The sequence below is a fragment of the Vicugna pacos genome, chromosome 10 (genome assembly GCF_048564905.1).
Source record: "Vicugna pacos chromosome 10, VicPac4, whole genome shotgun sequence".
NCBI classification, from domain to species: Eukaryota; Metazoa; Chordata; class Mammalia; order Artiodactyla; family Camelidae; genus Vicugna; species Vicugna pacos.
In genome coordinates, this window is record NC_132996.1 from 58357129 (window position 1) to 58377424 (window position 20296).

Below are 20296 nucleotides of genomic sequence, written 5' to 3' on the forward strand. Positions count from 1 at the left end.
TTGGTGGAGGTACTGGGGATTGAACCCAGGACCTTGTGCATGCTAGGCATGCACTGTACCACTGAGCTATACACTTCCCCCTGAGTTACAGTAATCAAACAGCATGGTATTGACACAAAAACAGACATATGGATCAATGGAACAGAATATTGAGAGCCCAGAAATAAATCCCCACACCTACAGTCAATTAATCTTCAACAAAGGAGGTAAGAATATACTGTGGAGAAAAGACAGTCTCTTCAGCAAGTGGTGTTGGGAAAACTGTACAGCTGTCTGTAAATCAATAAAGTTGGAGCACTTGCTCACACCTTGCACAAAAATAAACTCAAAATGGCTTAAAGACTTAAATGTAACACATGACACCATAAAACTCCTAGAAGAGAACATAGGCAAAACATTCTCTGACATAAATCGTAGCAATGTGTTCTGAGGTCAGTCTCCCAAGGCAATAGAAATAAAAGTAAAAATAAACAGATAGGATCTAATCAAACTTAAAAACTTCTGCACAGCAAAGGGAAACCATAAACAAAATGAAAAGACAGCCTACGGACTAGAAGAAAATTTTTGCAGCAATGCAACCAACAAGGGATTAATTTCCAAAATAAACAGCTCATACAGCTTAATATCAAAAAACTAAACAACTCAATCAAAAAATGGGAAGAAGACCTAAACAGACATTTCTCCAAAAACATACAGATGGCCAGTAGGCACACTAAAAGATGCTCAGCATTGCTAAGTATCAGAGAAATACAAATCAAAACTATAATGAGGTACCACCTTACACCGCTCAGAATGGCCATCATTAAAAAGTCCATAAACAATAAATACTGAAGAGGGTGTGGAAAAAAGGAAACCCTCCTGCACAGTTGGTAGGAATGTACATTGGTGAAGCCACTGTGGAGAACAGTATGGAGGTTCCTTTAAAAACTAAAAGTAGAGTTACCATATTATCTGGCAGTCCCACTCCTGGCCATATATCTGGAAAAGATGAAAACTCTAATTCAAAAAGATAATGAACCCCAGTGTTCATAGCAGCACTATTTACAATAGCCAAGGCATGGAAGCAACCTAAGTATCCATCAGTGGATGACTGGATAAAGAAGATATGGTATACACATACAACGGAATATTACTCAGCCATGAAAAAGAGTGAAATAATGCCACTTGCAGCAACATGGTTGGACTTAGAGATTATCCTACTAAGTGAATTAAGTCAGAAGAGTAAGACAAATATGTGATACCACTTATATGTGGAATCTAAAAAGTGATACAAGTGAACTCATTTACAAAACAGAAATAGACTCACAGACATAGAAAACAAACTTACGGTTACCAAAGGGGAAAGGGGGCGAGAGGGATAAATTAGGTGCTTGGGATTAACAGAGGTACACTACTATATGTAAAATAGATAAACAAGGATTTACAACATAGCACAGGAAACTACTTTCAATATCTTGTAATAACCTATAATGGAAAAGAATCTGAAAAAGTATAAATATATATATATTATACGTTTATATATAAAAGTATAAATATATATATATTATATATACGTTTATATATAAAAGTATAAATATATATAATTGAGTCACTTTGCTGTACCCCAGAAACTAGCACAATATTGTAAATATATACTTCAAATAAACTTTTAAAAAAATAAATAGGACATCTTGAATAAGTACAAATAAATAATAATCTAAACTGCCTTGTTCTTGTACAACAACAAAACTGGAACAGATTTACAAATTAAACGCAAACAAATCTACAAAACTAATAACGTTCAGGTTAACATAATGTCGTAGGTGAGGCTTTTTCTTTGTGACTGAATTGTGTCTTCATTACAGGATTTTGGGGTTTGCATGCCTACACTGTTGCGTGCCGGGTGGTGACGTACTTCTTCCCTGCCACTTCTGCTGTTTGAGCCACTAGGAAGCTTCCCTTTATATAGTCTACTGTGACATTATTTCTCTTCCTCTGGTACAGGTACATGATTTATATTTTTTCCCCAACATTTCTTACGAAAATCTTCAAGCAGATAGCAAAGGTAAAAAAATTTTATGGTGCACACCTGTATGCCCATCACTTAGATTTTACCCCTAACGTTTTACTGTACTTGCCTCACATGATTTACACTTTAAGTCTTCCTTCTCTTCCTATTAGCGCATCAAATATGAACTTGAACAATGAAAACAATGAAAAATTTTTAGCAGCATGCATCATTAAATATGAGAAAAAATATGCCTATGCTAATTTTTTGATCATCGCCAAGGGGAAAATACAAAAATAAATCTACAAAGAATTTGCAGACTGGAAAAACTGATGCAGTTCAATGCCATGTTTTGAGACTGGATTTCCATAAGTTGAGAAAGGATGATCTGTGCAAGCCCAGCTGGTACCCTTTGGGGCAGTACGAGTTTCAGTCATGTACCTAGGATCTTGATTTGGCCTGTTTGTGCAGCACTGCACATGAAGACGCTAATGAATAGAGAAAAGTCAGTTGAAATTGAATACAAGTTTACTCCTCTGCTTGCCACTTCTGTGAGCATTTACTGTAAACAAATTGTGTGATTTTAAATAGGTTTTTTTTTAACCTTTTTTCTTTTTCTTTTCTTTTTCTATTGTTCTGGAGATTACTTAATTCAGTGTGGTTCCATCCACTTCAGTTCAAATCACACTTTTGTTGCAGGCCTATTTGGACCAAGTGTGGCCAGGCTGGTGGTTCTCAGCAGGGGAGGGGTTGATTTTGCCCCTCTCTGGGGACCTCTGGCCATCCTTGCAGCCGTTCTGACTGGCATGACTGAGGGCGTGTGTCGGGGTCGCTAAGCCCACTCCAGTTTTGATGATGTGCCACAGGACTCAGTATGTAGACGTACTCGTGGCTGTGATTTATTACAGCAAAAGGATGTAAAGCACAGTCCGCAGAGGGGAGAGGCGCACGGGGTGAAGGCTGGGGAAGCCAGGGGCAAGCTTCCAAGGGTGCTCTTCCCTCGACGTCACACAGGAGGGGCGTCGGTCCCCCAGCAACAGGGTGCGACAACACGTGTGAAATGTTGCCCTCCAGGGGAGCTCGTTAGAGACTCAGCACCCAGGGGTTTTATTGGGAGTTAGTCACGTGGGCTGTCTCTGCTCGGCACGTGCCATAATTCCAGACTTCCAGAAGGAAAAGCAGTACTCAGCATAAACCCTGCTCTTTGTACAGTTTGGGCCCAGTGAGCCACTCTTATCAGTTCTCCTCCAAAATTGAAGTTCCCACACACCAGCCGAGGGCCAGCCTTCCAAAGAAGAGAGTGTCAGGCCTGCTGTGTTAACTCTGTGGTGCGCAGGGTGCTCTGGTATCTAGTGTGTGGAGGCTGGTGATGCTGCTAAACCTCTACGATGCACAGGACATCCCCTCAGCAAAGAATTACGGGGTCCAAATGTCAGCAGTGCTGTGGCCGAGCTGGCCTGAGCGAGACGGGGAGCAGGGGAGTCTGGCCCCACAGGCTGGCTCGGCTGCTCTGGGGTTCTTTCTTAAGGCTGCTTGCACCTAACTCTCTTTATCATCCAATCTCTGGGGTGTAGTCTAGCTCTCTTATATTGGTTTAGGACTCTCACCGCCCTTCAGATTGAATCCAGGGAGAAAAACATGCCAAAAGCAAAAGACTCAGTGAAAACAAAATGGAGTGGTTGGCTTTATTCCTTTGATAACTATGTAAGTTTCAAAAGCTAAAGCTCTAAATGTTCTTAGAAACAATGAACAGTACATATGTGTAAATTGTAAAAAAAATGTACAATATATATGTATTTACATGCAATATATTGTATATGTACAGTCAAGTTGTGACAATTCTACCTAATAAAACTAGAAAATGAAAAAAAATGAAGGAGAATAAATCATTCTGAAAAGTAAACATTATTTTCAAGGAATAGTTTCAGAGATTTACAAGCTGCTCTGTCGGTGGTATTTTCTTGGTAACTTAATCTCTAATCTTTATGTATAAACTCGATAGAAATTAAGATTTTTAGGTCATTTCAGGTCACAGTTGATTTCTGAAGTTCTGAGTTTCGGCAGCTAGAGAGAGGAACCGTCCATCTTCAAGGGCCGCAGAAGGATGCTGAATGCGCTATGGCATGGCCCTCCCTCTGCTGGCCAAGAGGTGGATTCTACAGCCTGACTTGGACCCACCTCTCTGTTTCCCCACTGGCTTGCAGTTTGACCCAGCAGTTGTGGTGTTGCTTTTATAAACAACACTCTGGAAAAAGAAAAGAAAAGAAAAGGAAAAAGAAAGCAAAGACAGGCCCCAGACTCATCACCCTTTCCAGGCACTTGGGAGGAGGCAGTATGGGTGACCCCGTGGCAACATTTGGGATCTGCTGCTCTTTGTGAGAGTTGCTTTTGAAGGGAATTCCCACATCTCTTGAGGGCTGCATAGAGTAGCAAGAGCTTTGTTTTTATTTTTATTTTAAATCTCTCTCAATATTTTTCAATGGGAAGCTAAGGGTTGTTGCTATTGATAGCTTCTTCTCACAGCTGTGTTGGCCTCAGCTGGAATTCTTGTCATGTTCTCTCCAAAAGGAACTAAATTGGGGGTTTACAGCTGTTACTATTGAGGGAGACTTCGAGTTCTCAGCGTGATTTTACTTAAGCTTCGATATCAGCACTGCTGGGAGGAAACATGAAAGTCATAGCTGGTAATTTTAGTCCTTGAAAGAAAAACAAATTCACCTTAAATTTTTATTTGCTTAAAACTAAAATGGGCCTCCCCCATCAACCAACCATCTGCCAGATCGGGGAAAGCCAGCGTGTAAGCAGGGGGAACATTTTTAGACTCTTGTTCACATCTGCACACTGGTATAGGAAATGGCGTTGTGGTCGGGTGGGGACCAGTGAGCCTGGTGACTGAGTGTCTAAAATAGAACCATGTTTCTTAACAGTGAAATCTAACCCACACTTTCTTTACACAAGAGCTGCTTTGAGCACCATGTGTGTTAGCATATGTATTTATCTCTCTGTCTGTATACATGGATCTCTCTCTCTATGTTTATTGAAAACTATGCATTCGTATTGGTATCTCCAATTCCAAACAACACCACAGGGGCATTCTGGTTTTCCCTCTTTATATATTTGTAAATCCCTTCTCTGGCAGTGAGAAATCCAGCTCCCATTACCCTCAGTATCTTTACTTTTTGACCGACCCTCTTGCCCCCTTCCCTGCACAGATGCCCTCCCCACCCTGACTCCTGCATCCCCACATTGTGCTCCTGCTGCTGTCTCCCGCTCACACCCCAGTGCACATACCCTCCTCCCCCTTCTTGGGTTCTGACAGCCCACATTGGAGGGATGCTCCTGCTGCCATCACCTTCCCCACCACCCTTTTCAGCCTGCCCAGGCTCTGACACTGTCCTGGCTACCCAGATGTCTTCCTAACCTCACTCGGTCTCCAGCATCCTGTGCTGCATTGCCATAGCTACCCCTACCCCTTCCCCTAGTTCAGAAACATTAGTCACTCTTTTAGGGATCTCATACCTGTGCCAGGCCACCTCCTTGCTTGTCTCCCAAATAGAAGCTCTCCCCCTACTAGGCCTTCAACACTCTCTCTGGACCATCTCTGTCCCACCCCATGCAGAAACACCCTCTTCCCTCCAGGACTCCAGCACCCCACAGCCTCCTGCGTGGACACTCTCTTGGATCCCCACATGTCTATTCTTAGTGTCTACTTCATTTATTTCTACTCTGATCTTTATGATTTCTTTCCTTCTACTAACTTTGGGTTTTGTTTATTCTTTCTCTAGTTGCTTTAGGTGTAAAGTTAGGTTGTTTATTTGAGATTTTTCTTGTTTCCTGAGGTAAGTTTTTATCACTATAAACTTCCCTCTGAGAACTTCTTTTGCTGCATCCCATAGGTTTTGAATCATCATGTTTTCGTTCTCATTTGTAACTAGATATTTTTTGATTTCTTCAGTCATTCATTGGTTGTTTAGTAGCATATTGTTTAGCCTCCAAGCATTTGTGTTTTTTGCAGGTTTTTTTCTTGTAGTTGATTTCTAATCTCATAGCATTGTGGTCAGAAAAGATGCTTGACAAGATTTCAGTTTTCTTAAGTTTACCAAGGCTTACTTTGTGGCCCAGCATGTGATCTATCCTGGAGAATGTCCTGTGTGCACTTGGAACAATGTGTATTCTGCTGCTTTCAGATGGACTGCTCTATAAATATTGATCAAGTCTATCTGATCTAATGTGTCATTTAAGGCCTGTATTTCCTTATTGATTTTCTGTCTGGATGATCCATGGATGTAAGTGGGTGTTAAGGTCCTGCACCACTACTGTGTTGCTGTCTATTTCTCCTTTTATGCCTGTTAACAGTTGCCTTATATATTGAGGTGCTCCAATGTTGGGTGTATATGTATTTACAACTGTTATATCTTTTTCTTGGATTGATCCCTTGACCATTATGTAGCGTCCTTCTCTGTGTCTTCTAACAGCCTTAATTCAAAGTCTATTTTGTCTGATATAAATATTGCTACTCCAGCTTTCTTTTGGTTTCCATTTGCATGGAATACCCTTTTGCATCCCTTCACTTTGTCTGTATGTCTCTCTAGATCTGAAGTGGGTCTCTTGTAGACAGCATATATACAGGTCTTGTTTTTGTATCCATTCAGCCAACCAACATTTCTATTCTCATTCTAGACAGCCTTTTCTTACATAGAAAGTCTCCAGAAAAATCACAGAAAAACTCTGTGCTCTATGACATCCACTGCAGAACCATTGTCTTAAGAATTGGAAAGACCTTTAGAGACCATTTAGCTCTAACTTAGTGTATGACTTTTTACTATAACTTCTTAATGAAAAGTTTTCTGATTTATGATTTAAAAAAAAAAACTCACCACAAGACAGTTCATTTTCAAACAGCTTTAAGCATTAAGGCAGTTTCCATGCCTATCTTGAGAGTTTGACTGTAGCTCCTTTGCCTGTTGAAGCAGCTAAGCACTCCGAGAGTGCTCCGTATATGTGATCTTTCCATCAAAAGTCATCCCTCTGAAAATTAATGCTTTTACAGAAGAAAATTTATTGAGGCTCAGGGCTAGGAGTAGAATCCAAGAGTCTGTTTCAGTGACTAGAAGGAATGCTTTTGGCTATAAATATTCAGCGTATTGTTCAATAAAAGGTAATTTGGGAGAAGTTGCCCAGGATGAGAGGAACCAGCCTTGTACTGGTCTCCCTGCTGGGCTGCTCTTCCGTGTCTCCCTTGCCTCTGCTTGCCTCTGCCCTGGGCTCTGGGTCTGCACAGCCATCAAGGGCAGCTCTCTCAAATAGAACTTCCAGAGATGAGATGATCTATGTTTGTGCTGTCAGGTGCCCGATGGCCACCAGTGGCTGTTGGGCACTTGAAATGTGGCTAATATGACTGAGGAATGGGATTTTAAGTTTTAATCTGTTTAAATGGCCTCATGTGGCTTCTTGCTGTTGGACAGTGACATTCTAGGGAGTCAGCTTGTCCCTTTCTTTCCTTCCTGTGGTGTGGGCAGTACCCTTTGCTTTTAGTTCAGCTGTAGAAAGAAATTATCGAAAGAAACAGTTCTGAGGATTTTAGAGCAGTCTGGCTGCGTTGCTCTGTTTGCTGGAGTTGAGCTGAGCTGCTGGCGAGGTGAGCGTTCCCCTTCTCACTCCTTGCTCTGTGTGTTTTGGACATGAAGCTTAATGCTCGGGAAAGATGATGATGTACTCAGAGAATGATTATTCTTTGGCCATGGGTGTGTGCATAAGGTTTTCTCCAGCTAAAACCTCCAAGTAAGTCTGAGAAACTAAAGAAAAATAAAACAATTACCCTTTCTTTCTTTCTTCCCAAAGCAAGAAGGAAAAAGAGAGGGGGCGGTTCAGACTGTAGACTATCGGTCCTTTCTTATGCACAGCTTCCTATTATCTTCCCTGGTGGCACTTCCTAGAGATGCACACCTTCAGTGTTGTCCCTGGTTGGTACCAGTTGGAGGTGGATTTAAGTGAGTATAGCTCCTTGGTCTGACGGGGGTGTCATTTCTTCTAGAACTGCTTTATATTATTCCTTTCTTTGACAGTGAGTCCTGCTGGTCCCTCAGCCTAAGTAGCGTTTATGCCCTGTAACCTCTTTGCCTTGTGGGAATCTTGTCAGCCAAGAGGGGATTACTTATGTCTGGTCTCCCCAGCATCTTCCCCTTAACTCCTGGCTCACTAACTTTGTGTTCACGTTTTGTCTCTCGTGGAGCTAACTGGTGCTAGACCCTTGGCAGTCCTTTCATCACTCCATTTTCTTGTAAGCATCTATGATATCCAGATGTTCCATCCTTTGGTGAAGATAGTTTTTTTCACTTGTTCTCAACTACCAGTTTGGTCTTCCTGAGTCCATATGGCCTTGACGGTGGGGGCTGTCTTCCCTGGAGCTCTCCTACAGCACAGGGGTGCTGGGCAACAGCCGGAAGCAGTGTCTCACGTCTTCTCCTTTCACGGCCAGTGCTGCCCATCAAGTTCCCGTGTTCTCGTGTTTGAAGGCTGCAGCCTGTTCTCAGGTCCTTTTCAGAGCAGAGAACTCGGATCTAACTAATGATGACATTTGGTGTTCTTCTAAATAATCAACCAGTCATTCAGTTTCTCTCTTTACACACACACACACACACACACGCACACGCACACACGCACACACACACATGCACACATTTAAAGTATGCTCCCCAAGCTTGGCATGTTATAAGCATTTCCTCAAAACGTTAAGAGCTTTTCCTAAATGAAATCTTTCATGCTTGCATGATATTTTTCAGCACGTGAATGAGTCATACATTGCTTTCTTAGAGTATAGAATATTGTAAATACTCAACAATGCTACAGAGTATAATTTCCCCAAAAGTCAAGGATGTGAATGAAGACGGGTGAAAAAACACTAGTTGCTGTAAGTTTAATATCAGAGTTGGCCTCACCTTGATTGACACACCGACTGCCACCTCCAGGTCATTCATTTCCTCCTTCCTAGGCCGCGCCAGTACTTCCTCCTGTCATCACAGACAGCTCTCCATCCCGAGTACAGAGAGGACCTGGAAGCGCTCCAGGCCAAGCACGGAGAGTCAGTGTTGGTCCTGGACAAGTGCACCAACCTCTCCGAGGGGGGCCTGGCCGTGCGAAAGCGCTGCCACAAGCACCAGGTCTTCGACTACCCCCAGGTGCTGCAGGTGAGTGTCCTCCCTTACGCCTGTCGAGGCTCGCAGAGGTCATGACCACCAGGTGAAACTGACCCCAGCCCACAGGATAGTTTCCCACATGCAGCTCCCTGGGCTCCCCGAGGGGAGAAGAAAACTTGGTACTGCTCTTTTCTGGAGCCGCGTGACCTTCAGGTCCTTCCGCGACTGCACTGTTTGTGCAAAGCTTCTTGGCATACGGGTGTTCCCACTGCTTTCAAATATTCATCTTCAAAAACACACATCTGATAGATTTGCAAAGAAGCCACATAGACATAGCAAGCAGATGTATTTTGCTTGTATCCTTGTATTCATAATCCAGCCCAGAGAACTTTCATTCTCTAAGGTGACAGCATGTATCCTCTGACTGTGCTAGCCCACAAGGCCATGCTCAGCTTTGCCTGGGAGTGGAAGGTTTTTATTTTTTATTACCATCTTGTCTTGTGGTGTTTCTGCTGCCCTCAGCACATCCTGCTGGTATCATGGGAGTGGCAGAGCTTCATACCCACAGGCAGGGCAGTCCTTTCGGGCATGTGTTATAAGCAGGATATTTGACACCTCTCGGGCCTGGAGGCCAGGAATACAGAAGTTGAGTTTTATTCACTTAAATATTTAAAACACAGACAGGTTAGTTCAAGGAGAAATACCAAGGAGCTGGTGTGATTTTTTTTTTCCAAATCTCCAAAGAGAACTGGCCCATGCTGAGATTGTTAAAATACTTTCTCTTAAAAAGTGCTGCGTCTCCTCTGGAATGTCTGACTGATAACAGTGGTGATGTGAGCAGGAGTATTTATAGTAACCTTTGTCTAGACAGGAAGAATGGTTATCAGCACGTGTGTCCACATCTGGATGCTGACTCTTCGGGCTGGCAGAGCTGTCCACCTGCACCTCCGGGCGCCATGACTGATTCCCTCTCTCCAGTCTTGATGCTTTCACAGTGATCCCGGGAGGAATGTGGCATCTTGAGTTTCTTCATATATTTTTTCCTGAACTGTCCTTTTCTCTAGCTTTAATGATTAAACAATGTTTTTGTCTTTGAATTTTTTTTTTCTCCTGAAGAGGCAAAAACTGGGAGAAACTGAGGGTTAAAGACAGGGTCTTGTCTCATACCCGCTGACTTACTGCAACTGCTTTTTCTCTGGTATACCTCTCATCTTCCCAAATGTTGTCCACATCGAGTGGGCATGAGGGAGTGAACAGGGAAGACATATTTTGAGATTTTGCTTTTTGTTCAATTGATTGTTTCTAAATACAACATGTCTGTCTGAATGTATTTTCAAAGGCACTGCATTCACGAAATGAATGTATTTTATACATGAAGCACACTGCTAGGTGCGTGGGGAGTAGAAAGATGAGGGGCGATTTGATGATTTCTGTTGGCGGGTCCTCTAGAGAGCCCGATGTGCCAGACAAAATAATTCTATTACAAGGTAGGCGGAGCTAAGCACTCTAAGTAGTGTGTGGCCACAGTGTGTGTACCCCGCACACTGGGGCTAAAAGAAACCAGTCCCTGGGAAGTCGCACTGTTGAGTGTCCCAAGGAAGATGTGGACATTTTCAGAATGCCAACAGTGGAGGCACTGAGGTGACACTGAAGAGTGGAAATATGGAAGACTGCAACCACTGAAGCTTTTCGGTATTACTGGCGTGAGCTGTTCTCTTTCTGCATTTTTGTGTCAGGATGCCTCGGTATTGCTTGGCTTCAGCCCTCGGGAGAACTTCGTGGTCTGCAGGGATCAGAGTGAGTGAATCAGCGAAGCTGGTTTCTAATCCCCTCCCTGTGTCTGTGTTCCCGCAGGAGGCTACTTTCTGTGTGGTCCTTCGCGGAGCTCGGCTGGGCCAGGCGGTGCTGAGTGACGTGTTACGGGCTGGCTGTGTCCCAGTTATCATTGCTGACTCCTATGTTTTGCCTTTCTCTGAGGTTCTTGACTGGAAGAGGTGGGTGTTATCTTCTGATAAACTTGACACCAGGGGTTCTGCATGTACTAGATTTTAAAAGTCCCCCAAACAATTGTAATGTATTCTTCGATTTGAGACCTGCTCCTTTAGATCATTTTCCATCAGGAGAGTTAGTGCAGTGGTCCGGACCAGAGGTTGGCCAACTGAGGACTTTGGGCCAAATATGGCAGGCTACTGGTTTTTGTAAAGTTTTATTGAAACACGGCAAACCCGTTCATTTACATATTATTTATAACTGGTTTTTTTTTTTTTTTTTTTGCTATGGTGACAGCATGTAGTTTGTATGACAGAGATTACATGGTCCACAAAACCCCAAATAGTTACTATCTGGCCCTTTACTTGGCCCAGAGCAGTGGTTCTCAGCTATGACTGTGAAGTATACTCACTGCAAAACTGAAAAGCATGCCTGGGCTTCGTCCTCAGGAGTTTTAAAGCTCCCCAGGCAATTCTGATTTGTAGCCACAGTTGAGAACCACTGGTATAGAGTCTGCTGGATTTGCATAAAATACTAGTTGGAGGTGGGGGACCTGCACACGGTGAAAGCTTGGATACACTCCCAGCTTACGGATAGACACACGTAGGTTCTGCGTGGTTGTGGCTCTCGGTGCTGTACTTAACAGAATAGTCTTGTGTTGTTTCATTTCCCTGGGACCTTGGAGGTGAAAGATTTTTGAAAATGAGTTCCTTTTGTACGTACCTCTCAGGCTTGTTTTTACCTCAAATGCTTAATTACTTTCTCCCCTCCCACCTTTTCCAATATTTCTGTCCAAGTCTGTTTACCACAGATATTTGAACAATGTAAGTAGCATTCATTCTTGTAGACACTCATTCATCTCACATTTATTGGAAAGCCTGCTGTGAGTAACAGAGGCCCTACTCTTAAGCAGGCTGGCGTCCGGTGGGGAAGACAGAGCAGCAGTTACAGCACTGTGTGATGAATGCTCTAACGGATGCACAGGGGGAGGCGATGGAAGCCCGGAGCAGGGAAGGAGCCTGACCCAGCCTGGAAGAGGCGGGTGTGTGACTCTCTGTGTCTTGGAGAAAAGAGGAGCCACCTCCAGTCACTTACTTATCGGTGGAAACATGTGTGGAGTGCCTCTTCTTTGCCAGTTACTGTGTGGGGTATGAGGCTACAAAGATGACCAAGGTCAGACCTTGCCTCCAGGAAGCTCTTGGTCTGGTGGGGGAAGACAGACAAGTCAGCCGGCAATGACCAGATACAGTGCTGAGATGCAGCCCTGGCTGGCTGGGATGCTAGGAGAAGGGAGGAGGAGACGTGCCGTGGCCGCGGCTGTGGGGTTGGGGAGTGACCTGAGCTGAGTCTGGAAAGATACTCATTCCTGTGAGGATCTAAACCTGCTTGGGTAGTTGTAATTAGGATGAGTGGTAGAAGGGCTCTGGATTTGAAGCCAGAAGGCTGAGGTTCAGGTAACCAGCTCTATTACCGGCTAGCTTTGTGATCTTGGCAAATCATTTAATCTTTTTTGAGCCTCAGTTTTCCCACCTATATGGTAGAGATCACTTACTTATTTAACAACTATTTGTTAAGTGCTGTGTGTGCTAGGCAGTATGCCTGGTGCCCAGGATTTGCTGGTGAATGGAACCAGGTGTGGTTTCCATCCTAATGGACTAGGGTAGTGGGCAGAGGGGGTTGCAGGTTTTCATAAATTAACTTGTACAAATAGAATGACAAACTCTGCTAAATCCATGAAGAGTGAGTCACCATTGAGTCCTCTCTCCCTCATCCCCGGTCTCTAATCACTTCCCCTCATCTCTTTTCTCTGTCCCCAACTCTTACCATCCTCGCCTGGCCTGGGCGAGGGGCTCCAGCTGTTCTCCCGGCTCCCACTCTTGCTTTCTTACTTTGTTCTAACACTTTAGGCAGAATGATCCTGTTGGAACATAACCAGGTCATGCCATGCTTTGCCTAAAACCTTCTGTGACTTCCTGTCTCAGTGAAAGCCAAGTCCTTCAATGGCCTGTGAGGCCCCAGACGCCCTGCTGTGGCCCTCCCTTCCCTGTTGCTCTCCCGTCGGGTATCCTTACGGCTCTCTCACCCCTGGCCTTCCTTGCCTGGTTTGCTCACCCTTGTATTACCAGGACCTAGCGTGTAATAGGGGCTCCATAAATATATGCTGAATAAATGAATGGACTGGGGAGTGCAGCTAAAGGAGAAAAGTCATTGCTAACTCAGAGCAGGCAGTGAAGAGTGAAGAATAGCTATACCAGGTAGGCAGAATTGCACATGCAAAGTTCCTGTGGTCGGGCAGAGTGTGGTGTGTGCAGTGAGAGGGTGCCAGTGTGCCTGGAGCACAGTGAGGAATGCACGAAGGATGGAAGATGCAAGGAGTGGCAAGTGGGTAGTGAGAGGTGGAGCTGGTAGGAGCTCCTCTGAGGTGGTCAGCCCAGAGAAAGGGGAAGGGAAGAGGGACTACTTATCTCAGGGACTGTGGGGCTGAGGGGGGGATTGGGGTGCCTTTGCTTCTGCTGGTGAGAATTAAACAAGACATGTATGTAGCAGTGCTTTGTGGAAAGGGCTGGACATCAATTGCTTTGTTATTGTCTCCAGAGCATCTGTGGTTGTGCCAGAAGAAAAGATGTCAGATGTGTACAGTATCCTACAGAGCATCCCCCAAAGGCAGATTGAAGAAATGCAGAGACAGGTAAGCAGCGAGGCAGCCCTGTGGAGAGGTGATGTAGGGGATGTGAAAGGGTGGCCCTGACTGCTTGGATACAGAGCGACAGCTGCTGAGTGCAGGAGTGGCATTTATTTCCTCCAGTCTATCAACCAACCAGACTTCAAAGAGGAAAACAGTTAGAGAGTCGCATCAGGTAAGGTTTGGAATAATAACTATCAGGTTTAAAACCGCTCCTGAGGCAAGCCTGCTGAGATTTTAGGGTCCTACCGTAGCAGTGTGGTAGGATGCAGAGCTGCACCCCTCTGGAAGGTGGTGGTTCTGGTGACTGAGCCAGCCGTGGAAGCCAGGACGTTTCAGGGTGATGCTTCCGAGGAGCTCTGACCTGGAGAATGTCGTTGGATGCGCTGGCCTGGGTTCCCGTTCAGCGGCCCTTGTGGTTAAGTGGTGCCCTCCTCTCCCTGGAACAGGTACCGCTCTCCTGCCTCCCTTTCCAGGTCTCTGGGCCGCCTTCTGACTCCCCTTTTCCTGGGCTGCTCTCCACTGTCTAAGCCCCCGCTGGGGGTCCCATCTGGTCCTACTGCCCTTTCTCTCTCCGGGAAGAAACTTAGTTGGGCTTAAGTGTGAAACAAGTTAAAAAATTTAAAAAGACTATCCCATTATCTGTCCTGTGCATGTTGTTTCTATTTTTTTTAATAGATTTTAAAAAGTTTTTATTTTTATCAAAATTGTCTATGTAGGCAATGAGCAGAAGAGGAGGTTTGGAGGGCTCTCAGCACTGAGGACATAGCTGCCCTGTGCACCCCATGTCTTATTTGGCCCCCTCAATCTCTAGGCTGATTTTCTAATTCACTAAAACTCAGATGAGGTCAGCAGTTAAGTGACAACGGGGAAACCCGAAACTTAAACACGCGTATGCTGTGAAAAAAACGGTGGGGAGGCTAACCTCAACCTGGGATTTGTTTTAAAATCAGAACACCAGAATGTTTTACAGATGAGGTGACTGAGCTCCAGAGAAGGCAGTTCCATGGCCAAGGGTACAGAGTTAGTAACCCACCAAGCTGGCATTTGACACAGGCAGTCAGGGGTCAGAACCTACAGACTTGATTATTGCGTGTCCTGCCATCTCTTTGGTTTAAGGGGCTTGGTACCAAAATAAAGAGGTGGACTGACCACATCCACGAAATTCCACTCCCTTCTAAAACCCTAAAATGACAGTTAAGGAAAATTTTTAGAAATTAAGGCGTAATCCCTCCAAGATAAAGAGAATGAGAGGAGAGATGACAGCAGCAAACGTGGGAGCAGGAAAGCAGAAGGAGAGATGGTTGCTGACGCTGCCGGTCAAGAGAGCCGTGTCCTAAACCAGCGGAGAGAAACCAGAGAAACCCTTCCTCCCCTGCCCCGGGGAGGTAAAGTTGGGGCTCAAAGCAGGAGGACAGACTGAAAATGTATTGAAGAAGCAGTTGGATGCCCAGATCAGCCCTGCCCCTGGCCCGCTCTAGATTCTTGATCTAAACCTGTGGTTCTTATAACTGGTGTAGAAGAAGGTGCTCCTTTAAGGGCCCTGATGTTTGTGCTCTTCATGTTTCTTTTTATGGCATCTTGATTTGTTAATGTAATTAAAAAGAGAATCATCTGCTAAATCAACGATTATCTTTTACTAGATTTAGTCTAAATAGCTAAGAAAATATTGGGGAGGTAAAAATGAGCAAATTCTGTCCAGTTACCTTCTCTACCCTGCCACCTTCGTGTTGGAAGGAGAATCTTGGTTTTCGGAGCAGAGCACCCACAGCCAGCTCACAGAATGCCCTCGTGCCCTGGGAGCTTGGCTCAGGAACCACAGGCTGAGATGGGCTTGGCCGGTCTTTTCGATGGCAGGCTCAGAAGCAGAGAACTGTTGAGATGGACTGACTAAAGGTTATTTAAAACAGTGTATCTGCAGGTTACTTGGGTTCAAAGAGACACACTTGGAGTCAGGAGACTTGGGTTTGAGCCCTGGGTCTGTCCCTATTAATTGTGCGACCGTGACAAGTTACCAAAGTCCTTGGACTTTCCTTTCCTCATGTATGAAATCAAGGGGTTGGCCTGACCATCTCTCCTGTTCCATTCATCTGTTAAAAAAATGCTATGAAACTCTTGTTCTTGACAATGTCAATAATTAAATGGTCACTGCTTTCCATGACCACTTCCAGTCTTGAGGGCTGTTTACCTCTTCCGTTGGTGGTGAACACCGCACATCATGTCAACCTGCAACAGAAAGGTGGTCTTGGCACTTTCTACCTCCCTTTCTAAGTCTCCCTTCTGCTCACTGATGCCCCTTTTCTCTGTGCTACTTGCAGACCTTCTAACGCACTCCACTGCTGTGCCCCATTTTGTCCTGCTCCCCTTTCTCCAAATATTCTGTGTTCCGGAAGTGACCTCTTTTCTTCTCCCAACCTCAGATTTCTAGACTGGACTGACCTCAACTAGAGGTGAGATTATCTGGCTGAAGTAATTTCCAGATAGATACAAAGGATGACTAAGTTCAACCACCAGATGCTGATAGGACACCTGTCTCCCAAATTGTGACAACCAGAAATATCCCTAAACATTGCCAGATGTCCCCTGTGGGGCAAAATTGCTGTGATTGAGAACCGCTTTCCTATTGATAATTAATGTCTCGTCTCTCTAAGATTAGAGACAGTTCTTTTGCTCTGTAGGACACTTTCCAGAGTATGCTTGTCATTTTGCCTTCCGTATATGCTCCACTGATTTAATCTGACCCTGGCAGGAGTAACTGAAAAAATAGCACACGCCTCTGGAAAGTTTTTGCACCTTAGTGAATTCTATTCGGGGAGGTCAGATTTGAGTCTTTTTGTAAGGCAGGCATAAACTTTTAGGGGAAACCTATTTCATCAGTAGTTGATACTTCAGAAGATATGCTGGCGACTGAGGACGATCTGGGACCCAGGAACAGAGGGCCTGGTTTTCTTGCTGAACAAGTCAGAACCAGCTCACGGAGCTGCATGGCCAGTTGCAGCCAGCAGAGGTCTCCATCCACTTTTAAGTGACTAATTTTCCTTTTGCGTGTTTAACTGTTTCCAAGAAATCCTAAGTACCACAAGCTACCCTGACGTCGTCCTCAGGGCCACTCTCTAGAGACCCACTCTTTCCTGCACTTAACACAGAATTTTGCTCTCCTCAGATGGAATAGAGCCAAAGTTTCTGAACTGACCGCAGAGATACGAGGTGGGATCTTGGTGTTGAAGGCACTGTAGTAACCTTTTGTAGCTTAGAGTTCAGGGTCAGAAAGGCTGTAATCTGATCGCTGAATACATGGTGAAAGTCCGTGTTGTGACTTGGGAGTTAGGATGCACCAAGAGAGAAGGATATTCTCCCTGACAAGGAAACATCTTTAGGTTTTCCACCTGACCTTAGTTTAGATGTGATAGTGAAGCAGCCACAAAGTTAAATGCAGGCCTGGAACCTGATGTAAGAGCTAAGATTTTTGAAGTACAATCTGGGTCTGTGTCCTCTACGCCTGAAGGCCACCGACGAGCAGTTCCCGCATATGTGACATTGGATGAGCTGGGGTGGCTTATAGGATTTTTGGTTAAGTTAAAAATCAGTCCCTTTAATTAGTAAAGGTTAATAGTTATAGCAGTACAGAGTCAACTTCTCAGTCAGCCTTTTATTGTCCTGTGAGCTAAATTGACAAGTTAATTAATTTAGTAAAGCCCTAATTATGTTTTTCTTTTTCCCCTAAGGGGAGGTGATGAGAGACGAGGAATCTGTGACCCCCACTCACAAAGGCCTAACAGTCGTCTTGGGAATATGTGGCTCCAAACACAAAAAAAGTTTCCAAGATGGTGCAGGTTTTCTAAAGTACACTAAGGGTCTGAAATGGGAGGGAGGAGGAATGGGCTAAAGTTGTCAGGGACAGATTTATTGGAGAGGTAGCATTTGACGCAGGCCTTATAGATGGAGAGTCCCGTCAACCAGCTTTCTCACACTGGAAACCAGGAAGAAGTATGCGACCAAATATTTTTCTGTAGTCAGATGGGCATTCACATCCCCAGTCTCCCTTGAATCACAATGAAAAAGAAAGCAATCTGGGCTGTCGGAAGGCTGAATAGACACTGAACTGTATAGTTAGAAATGTTTGTGTGGACAGGGAGGAAGGTGTAAATGGATCCCCGGTTTATCTGCTGAGTGGAGTTCCCAAACATTCTTTTATTGGTCAGTGGCTCCACCAGCAGTGACCTCTAACCCCAGCCACACTAGGAGGTGGAAGTCAGGAGCCTGCCTTGCCTTTGAACTCTTCTTTGTACTCAATTGACTAGGAGCCTTTGAGGTGGCAGGAACATTCAGCATCTTCTTTGCTCTCTCTCCTTTACCGCTTCAGTAAGTTAAAATGTCAGTTTCTTTTTGGTGTATTACACCAACTCATCTCAATTTGCCTTCACATTTTCCTACTAGGCATACCAAATATTTGTGCTGCAGAGGAGTACTTGAAGATACATACAATGGGCTGATTAGGAGAAAGAACACTTCTGTTTAAGAAAATAAAACCCCAGGCCTGTGGTACCCTTACCTAGCAGGACTGCAGTTAGACCCAGCTGTGATGGAGGAGAGAGCAGAGGACACCACTGAACAGCACGTGTATGCGTGTCCACCAAAGTTCATGTACTTTATTCAGATGAGAGCCCCTGCAGGGAGCCTCTTATTTTACCTTGTTTACACAGGATTTCAGCACATCAAGTTATCTGCTTTCCATAGCCATAGTGGTTTAGAAGTCACAGATTTGAAGGAGAGAAAGACTCCAAATGAGGGTCTCTGAGATGGGTCATCTGCCAGTCAGGCGTGGACAGAGAAGATGGAAAAGCTACTTTAAAAATAGAACTCCTGGCACTTTGGATACAGGGCAGACAGCTGTGCGGGCTTCACAGTATCCTGGGTGTGTCATTGTAAGATGGCAGAATTCCTTGGTTCAAAGATGCATGCACATGTTTATTTTTCATATTTTGGATTTCTGGCATCCAAATGAGTCTTACTGTCACTTTGAACATTGAAATGTAGTTTCTGTTTCTTCTCCTTGAAGCTCTTATGGATAAGGCATCTTAAAATTGAGGAAATACAGAAACGGCTCTTCTTGGTGATACCCTGCAATCCTTAAGTGAAGGTTTAAATTTTGTTTAGCATATATATATTTTTTTAAATACTGACTTTCATGTAATATATTTTATAAAATTTTCTGTCTACAATACTTGGTTTTGTTTTTTTGGAAGTGTTTTGTGATTCACTTAAAGGTGTAAATCCTCAGATGTCTAGAAGCATCAGCAGCCCAAATGGAGGTGTTCTCTGAGGGTTCCCTGTGCTGGGGGCTTGACTGTTGCGCCCATTGATGGTTATATAGCAGTCCGTGTCTGTTTCTCCCTCCCTCCTCTACCCTCAGCACACACACTTTACAAAGCAAACTCTTTAAATAGAGTAGTGAGATAGGCAGAAGAGTAATCTCAATTCTTTACTGTGAGGAAATGAAGGAAAAGCGACGTAAGGTGATCCTCCCAAGACTGCACCATATGTAAGGGACTGACAGGGAACACACTCTGTTTTGCTGGCCACAACTTTATTCAAGTCATAGGGCTGTGTGGCCTGGATTGAGCTGAAAATCAGGATAAGCTTCCCAATAATTCAGGCTAACTGCCTGCTGGATAGTCTTCCCCAAGAAGTGGTTGCTCGAGACATTTAGGACTGGATGCATCCCTGGAAATATATTAGGAAGAAGTGGGAAAGAGTTTCACTTCTAATTTCCAGAGTCGATATTGTAATGCCTGTCATCCTTATCCACCCCCCCCCCACTGTAAAAGTGAAAACATTTTTAATATACATAAACTGAACTCTCAGGACTTTTCAGAAATGCCAGGTATTCCCTGTCTCCCCTCCGCCTCCGACTCTCCAGTCCCCGCGTGCTGCTCCAAGCTCTGTTTCCCAATCTCTGCTCTCAGACTTGCCCTAAGAAAAGCTACCGGATCACTTACCCTTCAACAAAACACGCTGACCTGGTCCCTGGAGTTCTTCCTGTGAAACAGACAGCCACGGTTCTGGTACAAAGCCAGGCCCTTTGGCCAGTACAAGAGCCTCGGGGATGAGTTGATCGCTTTACAGGGTATTCTGAATTTCATCATTTTGTTTCAATAGCACTGTATACTCTGAGTTTTCCTGAATGTATAAATCCACATTGTGAAGGAGACCAGTCAATGTATGTTTAAAGCAGGATGAAAATAAGGACTCATTTAATTGGAACTCTTAAGGAAGAGCATTTTTATGTGTTCAACTTTTTTTTCCCAACTTTAGTATTAAGAACCTTATTGGAAAAAGACTTTTGCCAAGTATCTGATGGGAAGCCAAGAAAAGCATTTTAATAGAACTGTCTCAAATTTATAGTGCACTAGGGCCTGTAAATAAATTTCCCTGTCTTTAAGGTTTGGGCTGATTTGCAGTTATTTTGTATAGCTTCTGAGATTTAAATCCTCGCGGTCC

At 44.3% G+C, this 20296-nt stretch overlaps 1 protein-coding gene across 1 annotated transcript in view; it reads left to right on the forward strand.

The window, feature by feature from the left end:
- The window catches only part of EXT2 (exostosin glycosyltransferase 2), a 129426-nt gene that overhangs the window by 18390 nt on the left and 90740 nt on the right, over positions 1 to 20296 (forward strand). The window contains exons 5-7 of the mRNA XM_006212324.4: positions 8979 to 9174; positions 10978 to 11117; positions 13708 to 13801. Of these exons, the coding sequence (XP_006212386.1) occupies positions 8979 to 9174; positions 10978 to 11117; positions 13708 to 13801 (430 nt within the window). The remainder of the gene's footprint in view (positions 1 to 8978; positions 9175 to 10977; positions 11118 to 13707; positions 13802 to 20296) is intronic.